Genomic DNA, 7,966 nt, shown 5'->3' on the forward strand with positions numbered 1-7,966 from the left:
CGCTCCCGCCGAGGGTTCGGATCCCACATACGGACCGGTTCCCGCTCACTGGCTGAGCGAGCGAGGGGCGGGCACAGCACCGAGGGTTGCGATCCAGTTGCCGGTCCCAGTCCGGTACGGGCGCGACACTGAGGGTTGCAGTCCGTTGCCGGACATGAAAAAAGACAAAAAAAAAAGGAAGGGAAAGTCGGGGAAGTCCCCGTTGCCCTTAGGACTTCAGGACTCAGCTCGAGGGGTTCTGGTGCTACCTCCCTGACCCCAACTTGGGCCTGTACCCTTGGGCCCACCAGGTGACATTCAGTGAGGAATCACTGCCCAAGGGCCATGGAGACTTCATCCTGGGCTATTATAGCCACAATCACAGCATCCTCATTGGCGTCACTGAACCCTTCCAGGTAAGTAGGCCAGACTGCAGGGTCAGGGATGCCAAAAGACCCTGTTCAAATGACACAGCCTCTACATTCTGCTCCATGACCTAGGACTAGTAGGCCAGTCTCCCTGCGTCTGCCAGTGGGAAGGGTTGGAGTGGTTCCCTGAGGCGTCAGTGGCCAGGTTGGGCTGAGCTTCTCAGTGACCAGCGCTCCCCGCAGATCTCACTGCCCACCTCGGAGTTGGCCAGCAGCAGCACAGACAGCTCAGGCACCAGCTCGGAGGGTGAGGATGACAGCACACTGGAGCTGCTAGCACCCAAGTCCCGCAGTCCCAGCCCTGGCAAATCCAAGCGACACCGTAGCCGCAGCCCGGGCCTGGCCCGTTTCCCCAGTCTTGCCCTACGGCCTTCATCCCGCGAACGTCGTGGTGCCAGCCGTAGCCCCTCACCCCAGAGCCGCCAACTGCCCCGGGTGGCTCCCAACAGGGGCAATGATGGTGGCAGCCGGGGCAGTAGTGAGGAGGGGCCCCCTGGGCCTGGCCCCTGGGTCTTCCCACCAGCTGTGCCTAGAAGGCTGGGTCTGCTGCCTTCCTTGCGCCTGGAGACTGTAGACTCTCATGGTGGTGGCTCCTGGGGACCTGATCAGGAGGCCCTGTCCCCTGAAAGCCTGTCTCCCAGTCCCCAGGGCTGGCAGGGACTGGAAGAAGGGGGCCTGGGGCCCTGAGGTTGGGCAGGCAGATGGGCCCAGGTGGTCCCAACTCTGCTTCAATCTTCTGCAAACCTGTCTGCCTTTCTCCTGCTGTTGCTCCAGCTGTATCTGTACCTGCCATTTGTCCCAGCCAGGAGTGGCCAACTGGGGTCCCCCAAAACTAGGTCCTGGCACCTCAACTGTGACAATCAGCAAAGCCCCCCCTGGGACCCCCATCTGGAATAGTGGGGGAGCTCTGGCAGATGTACCAAACCTGGAAGTCATCCATTAGCAATTAAATTCTCCAGCCTCACTCCCGGCTCCTTCCTAACTTGTTAGCAGTCTGGGGATGCGGCTAATCAGAGGCAGGGACTAAAGAGACAAGAGAATAATAGAACTGACATTTACCAGGCAGCAGCTATATACATTATATATGCCATTTCCGTTAATCTGCACCACAAACCTGTGAGTTCGGTGATATTCTTAGACCCCTTTCACAGGTGAATAAACCAAGGCCTCCAAGAGGTTACGTCAGCCTCTCAAGGTCAGACAACAAAGCACAGTTGAGCTGTGTGTTGGAGGGGATGTTTACTAGGTGCTAAGCACTGGATATGTACTGGTTCACCTAATCCTCAACAACCTTATGAGGTAGCTCCTGCTTACAACTCCATTTTTCAGAGGAAGAAACTAAGATTCAGAGTGGGGGAGGGAGGTCCCTTGCCCAAGGGAACAGGGGAGATTAGAATTTAGGTTTAGGGCAGAAAGAATGGGCCAGGAATGGCACAATGGCTGTTAAAAGATGGGAGGAATAGGGGAATTGGGAAGCCCTCTCCAATGACACCCCCATGCCCATCCTGGATTCAGACGCAGGTACTTCTGTGACATCCCTAATTCCCTACCTGCTATCCCTAGCCTAGGCAGCCAGGCACTAGGGCTCTCCTAGGTAGGCTCTTGAAACATGTATTAATTTTGCAACATGGACATACATGCACCTCCTCCTGGTACTTCCTGGAGCAGCTGCAATAAGTTACCCTCTCCCCATCCCTTCTGTATGTGAAGTTCTCTGGCAAGGCCCAAGCCCAGGGCATCAGAGTGAGCCTCCTGAATGCTGCATTCTCACACAGAGGGGTTGTATCATCAGCTCAAGATTACCCAGCACAGTAGGAGACATGGTCCAACATTTGGGCCTTGAGATCTTCCCTCATCCAGCCTCCTGGCTGTCCACAAGATCCTCTGCTATGCTTCAGTCTAACCCGTGGAAAGGAAGCCAAGACTCTCAGAGCCTGACAAAGCCAGGGGCAAGGTCCAAGCTGGTGCCCAGGACAGCTGGAACTGAGGTCACTGGCTCCAGGATTTCTGCTGCCCCTCAGGTCTCCTGGCTGCCTCAGTTAGCTGCAGGCATTGGTCATAGAATGAAATGGAATCCCCCAGATGCTCTGAAAGCTGTGCCTGCCGCTCATGTGTGCCTTTATCCTGGAGCTGGAATCGCCTCTGCTGCAGCCTCCGCAAATGCCGAGCTGGCACCTTGATGGCTTTAGGGTCTCTGGAACAGCTGTGGGGAGAGAAGAGGTGAGGGGAAGGGGTAGCAAGGATCCCACCCTACTCTGCAGACAGGGGCACCAAGGCCCAAAGAAGAGCAGGGCTGGGCCAGAGACCAGTAAGGGAAGGAGGGGTGGGGTACACCTAGGAGGGGGCAGAATAAACCTGGACTGGTACCCAGAGGCCTGGGTTCTGCCACTAGCTGGCTATGGAAACCTGAGCCAATCTGGGCTCAGTTTCCTCACCTGTGAAATGGGAATGGTAGTGGGCCTGACTTGGAGAATCAGAATCCAAATGAGATTGTGGATTAGGAGTAAGAGTTAAGCTAGCATTTTGCTGTGTGCCAGGAAGGCCTTGAACTACGTGCATCACATAAGTCATCTCCTTCACTCCTACAACCATTTTACAGATAAGGAAATGGAGGCTTGGAGGAATGAATCAGCTTGTCAGGGTCACACAAGAATTAAATGATAGAGTGAAGATGCAACCCACATAGGTCAACAGCAGAGCTGAACCCAGGGCAGCAGGGGATAGAGGGATGTTGGCGATGGAGCTCAGAGGCCTTCTGACCCTTTTCCCCAACCCCTGCCCAGGTACCCAAAGCGGGTATAGGCAACCCACCCCTTGGGAGGAGCCCCCATTCCTCCTAGCTCTGCCATCACTTACCCTTTGCCCTCAGCACAGTCCAATGGAGAGGACAGCTTGAAGCAGTTAGTGCCCAGCAGTTCCCAAAGCATAGTGGCGCTTGCAGGTGGGCTTTGGAGCCTCAGGACGCGTGCCAGACTGAGGGCAGAGGCAGGCTCAGGCTGGGGTAGGGCCTTGCCCACAAGGTGCCCCTTCCCAGTGCCTGGCAGCAGGCAGCCTACCCCCAAGAGTCCAAGGAGGTCTCACCGGCGTGTGCAGTTGCAGTGGAAGAGGGGCTCACGGGCACTGTTGAGCAGCTGGAACCTGGTTTCCTGGGGCCTGATCTGGTGCTCACACTGGTCCAGGTGGTGGAAGCTGCGGCAGGCCCGGCGGGCATCTGGGGCAAGTTTGGTGGTAAGTGGAGCCCTGTCCACCAGAGAGGCCCAACCAATGCCCACTGCCATCCAGGAGAAACACTGGCACATGGGCTCAGCTACATAAACACAGTCTCCCTTCATCTCATGCCCTTTGTGCTCTCAGAGTGCCGTTTATACAGAAGTGTCCCCCCCCCACACACACACACACAGCAGTACCACTGTGGGGGGAGCTCAGAGTGCTGAGGGTGGTCAGGAAAGGCTTCCTGGAGGCACAGGCTGCTAAGCTAGGCTGGGAGAGAAGAAGAGAAGAGAGTGCTTCACCACACACACACACACAGCAGTACCACTGTGGGGGGAGCTCAGAGTGCTGAGGGTGGTCAGGAAAAGCTTCCTGGAGGCACAGGCTGCTAAGCTAGGCTGGGAGAGAAGAAGAGAAGAGAGTGCTTCAGGCAGAAGTAATAGTATGTGCAAAGGCCCAGAGATAGGAGAGAGCAGGCTGCTTTTGAGAATTAAGTAATTGTGAAACTGGAGTTTCGAGCTTGAGGGTCCCTGGATGTTGGGACATCATCAGGTGAGGTAAACAGGAGCCATGGCAGGTGGATTCAGCAGGGAGTGACATGGTCAAATTTGTGGTTTGTGAAAATCCCTTGCTGCAGTGTGATTTGATGGGAGAAGTTGGGAGATCCTGGGAGGTGTTTGGAGCAGGAAAGAAGGCAACACCCCCCCTCCACGCACACACAGAGACAGGGACACCCACTCACATCAGGCACCCCCAAGATTAGGTTCTAAGCTCACCCTGAGGTTTTAGGCCACCCTGTGGGTCCTGGAAGCCTAAATGGTGGACCCCTGGCTGGGCTATAGGAGCCACATCAGGCCTAGGGGAGGCCATGGGGGCCTGGAGGGCTGTGATGTTAGCTTTGCTGGGATGCCTGGATGCTTTCCGCTGCGACAGCCACTTCCGAGGGTGCTGCTTCGAACGAGGCTTGGTAGGGGCTGAGCTTTGAGGGCTGGAAATCACAGAGGTAGCCGGGGAGTTCCAGGAAGCATTGTAAAAGGTCCTGGGCTGGAGGCGAGCAAGGGGCACCGAGCCATACGTCCTACACCTGGAGGGTGACAGTTAGTGGCAGTTGGTGACCCAGACATGCCCTGGGTTGTCTCCGTGGAGACCAAGGTTCTGCCAGACCCATCCCCCATCCCAATGGGTTGTGGGGGGCCCTCCCAGGATGCAGAGGAGAGGACAGCAGGACAAGACAGATAGCTCTCCTTCACCAGGCTTGGAGCCTGGACTCCCCCTCTGCTGGGAAGTGACTCAAGGGAGACACCCACGTACCCGCCCCACCAGTACCACGTACCCGCCCCACCAGTACCACGCCACGCACGCCTCCTGCTCTTCCAGCACAAAGCAGGGGGTCTCCAGCACGTTGAAGAAGGCCACGCCCACAATGTCTGAGATGGAGTCATGCTGATTCCTCAGGCATTGCTGAAACCTGCCCCAGAGCCAACATTTAGAACCCTGGACCACAGAAGGCTGTCTGACTCCTCTTCCAGCCCTCCCTGCCACTACCAGCCAGGTGGTTTAGAGTCCAAGAGTCCCTTCTCTTGGGCCTCAGCTTTCCTACCTGAACAGTGTGGTCTGGACTGGCTGATCTTTAGGATTCTATGGAATCCCAATGTCCACACCCAGGAACTGGGTAACTCCACCCATTCCCTGAGCCCCCAGCCTTCCCTGCCTGCCACCAACCTGGTATCACAATCACAGTGGGAGATGGTGTGGAACCGGTAGTTTCGGATGCCATAGTTGTACTGCAAGGGCGAGATGTTCTGTGGGCAACGGTCGTGTTCCCGGCAGCAGAGATCAGGGCCCTGGAAGACCCCTGCTGGGAGGGAAGGGAGCACCACCTCAGCAGGGTCCTGAGCACCATGCACCAGCTCTGCCCACCTGGTATCAAGATGCAGAGACCTAGTTCTCACCCCAGCTCTGACACAAATGCCCTGGGTGGCCTCAGGCCCACCACTCTCCATGAGACTCTCAGTTTCAAAGCTGAAAGAGAGCACCCAGGCTGCAGCCCCAGTTGGGCAACTTCAGCTAGTGGCAGCACACCCATTGGAACATAGAAAGGGCTTCCTCAGGGGAATTGGAGACTGCCTCCAGAGTTTCCAAGCTCATGTCACAAACAAAACTCCAAAGTTATGAAAGTATGTATAATGGGATGGCAAATAGGCAGGATGCAACCTTTCACAGTGGCACAACAAAGTGTTGCCAGGATACCAACCTGCTCTGACTCAGGTTCCAAGTCCTCCCTCAACCTTCCACACATATGCACAGACTAGCTGTACTGAGAGTGCAAGAAAGACGTCCGTGTTTATCACCATCCAAGCAATAGCGTCCTTTACTGAGCATTTCCTGCATGCCTGGCACTTCCCACACCCAAGCTCCTGGCAGCCCTGCAAGGGAGGTATCACCTTCATTTTACAGGTGAGAAAACTGTTCAGAGAAGGAAAATGACTTGCTCAGCTTGGATGTGCTGAGTTGGGAATTGAACCCAGGCCTCTGGTCTTGGTGCTGGTTCCACTGGGCACCCTGTACCCATAAAGCCTCCTCTTAGGTCATGGCTTTTTGGCTCAGCCACCTCTGGATCCACCCCAGCCTGCCCCCTCCCGTGGATGGTGATCAGTGAGGATTCCTGGGTTTGAGTAAGACTTTCGCCATCCATGACCTCATTTAAGGATCCCATGATGAGACTCATGGTCAATCCCATTTTACAAATAAGGAAATCTAGGCTCAGAGTGGCCAAGTCACTCCCCCAAGGACACACAGCCTCGGAAAGTGGGAGCCAAGGCTGAAGCCTGTGCTTCCCCCACCAGATCCCCAGCCCACAACCCCGTGGCTCACCCAGCTCCGAGGAGTTCCCAGCAGAGTCCCCAACTCCACACCACAACGTTCCAGGCATGGTCCAGCCTCTCTTCACTCGCTGGCGCCCTTGGCCAGGTGCTCCATTCTGCCCTGCTGCCCTCTTCTCTCTGGCCCCTGCTGGCCTGTCCTCAGGCCCGCGGCAGGCCTCCCACTGACTCTGAAGGGTGGCCAGTGCTCTCTGCAGCTTGGGTCCAGGGGTGTGGATGAAGGAGCTCCGGGTGGTCTCATGAGTGCAGAGGGCACTGAAGACTTTGGTGAGCTCCGGTTCGTCCTGCCAGCTACATGCCTGCAGCCTCCTGTGCACATCCCAGTGGGCGTGGAATAGGGCCAGTCTCTGGGCATCCTTGCCCAGGAAGCTCAGGGACCCCAGGGGGCTGCCACGGATGGGCCTGGCCAAGTGGCAGGAGGTGCTGTCCCAGCGGAAGGCAGGAGAGCCCCCCAGAGCCACTCCCAGGAATCCCAGCACCTGCAACAGCTCTGTCAGGATGCCCATTCTGCCCTGACCCAGCGTGGTCAGACAAAGCCCCTGGGATGCCTGCCCTTGGCGGTCCCACGAGGCAGCAGCTTAGCAGCAGGAGCGGAAGCAGTGCCCAGCAGGCCCTGGTGCAGCAGGGCCAATGAATGGAGCTGCGGAAGGAGGAGGAAAGAGGCTGAAGTATGGGGTGATCTTGGGCTTGTAACCGAATCCACCGGCTGGGCAGGCTGCTGATTGGCTGAGGAGGGCACTTGCCAGGGCCCACGCCCCCACTCACCCTGCCTTTCTCAGCACCATCCAGTCACCTGCCGCCAGCCCCGCCTGGATGGGGACTGTGGGAGCCAAAGCCTTGGGCCATGGGGGCGGGGCCAGTAGTTCTGCATCTCCGCAGAGAGGAAAGAGGGTTCAGGGGCTTGGAAGAGACCCCAGAACCTGTCCTTGTCCCCTTCTGCCCCAGTGGAGGCTCTCACACCCACCTCCACCAAGCTGGCAGAGAGCCATGGACCTTGGCCTGGGCTGGGTCAAGGAGGAGAGGGCAGGACTGGGGCCTTGGGGCTACTACCCTAGGAGCTCCCAAGGCTTCTAGGAATGGAAGTGCCCATCCCCAGGCCACCTGATGTGCTCCCCCTCCTCAGTCCTGGTTGTTAGAAAGACTTGGCATACCCAGGGGACAGCACCCCAGGGCTCTCCACTTCCTGAGACTAGAAACACAATCCTGGCCCAGCAGCAACCCTCCTGGTCTGATAGACGGGGGAGACACAGCCCAGCCGGTGCGGGACTTGAGAGCAACATAGGGCAGGGCTGATGCTGTGGATTGGAAGGGACCACAGTCCCCAAAGGGGCAGAGAGTGGCCCAGGGGGGATAGGTCTGTGGCCACCTACATTCCGGGACTATGGCCACCTGGAGGACATAGAGGGCATCATGTGTTCCCCAAGACAGGGATCTCTCCATCAGGGAGGGGCTATACCCACACTTGTC

At 57.2% G+C, this 7,966-nt stretch overlaps 2 protein-coding genes across 2 annotated transcripts in view; one reads left to right on the plus strand and one right to left on the minus strand.

Annotated features, from left to right (window-relative positions):
- INPP5J (inositol polyphosphate-5-phosphatase J) overlaps positions 1-1,189 on the plus strand; it is a 10,471-nt gene extending 9,282 nt beyond the window's left edge. Inside the window, exons 12-13 of the mRNA XM_008589644.1 lie at positions 280-395; positions 591-1,189. Coding sequence (XP_008587866.1) covers positions 280-395; positions 591-1,094 — 620 coding nt within the window. The 3' untranslated portion in view covers positions 1,095-1,189. The remainder of the gene's footprint in view (positions 1-279; positions 396-590) is intronic.
- Positions 1,190-1,943: 754 nt separating this feature from the next.
- PLA2G3 (phospholipase A2, group III) lies at positions 1,944-7,005 on the minus strand. The gene is made up of 7 exons (XM_008589645.1): positions 6,492-7,005; positions 5,340-5,472; positions 4,951-5,085; positions 4,394-4,701; positions 3,489-3,618; positions 3,264-3,380; positions 1,944-2,610 (listed from the first exon to the last, which is right to left on the minus strand). Exons 1-7 carry the CDS (start codon positions 7,003-7,005, stop codon positions 2,397-2,399), a joined length of 1,551 nt encoding a protein of 516 aa, XP_008587867.1. The 3' UTR covers positions 1,944-2,396.
- Positions 7,006-7,966: the final 961 nt, after the last annotated feature.

Source organism: Galeopterus variegatus, unplaced genomic scaffold, assembly GCF_000696425.1.
Source record: "Galeopterus variegatus unplaced genomic scaffold, G_variegatus-3.0.2 Scaffold5566, whole genome shotgun sequence".
Classification (NCBI taxonomy): Eukaryota; Metazoa; Chordata; class Mammalia; order Dermoptera; family Cynocephalidae; genus Galeopterus; species Galeopterus variegatus.

Coding starts and splice junctions, on each gene's coding strand:
- PLA2G3 (XM_008589645.1), bottom strand. CDS start 7,005: ATGGGCATCCTGACAGAGCTGTTGCAGGTGCTGGGATTCCTGGGAGTG. Junction 3,619..4,393: donor GGGTGGCCTAAAACCTCAGG/GTGAGCTTAGAA, acceptor AACTTGCCCCAG/ATGCCCGCCGGGCCTGCCGC. Junction 2,611..3,263: donor GACTGTGCTGAGGGCAAAGG/GTAAGTGATGGC, acceptor CTCTCCCCACAG/CTGTTCCAGAGACCCTAAAG.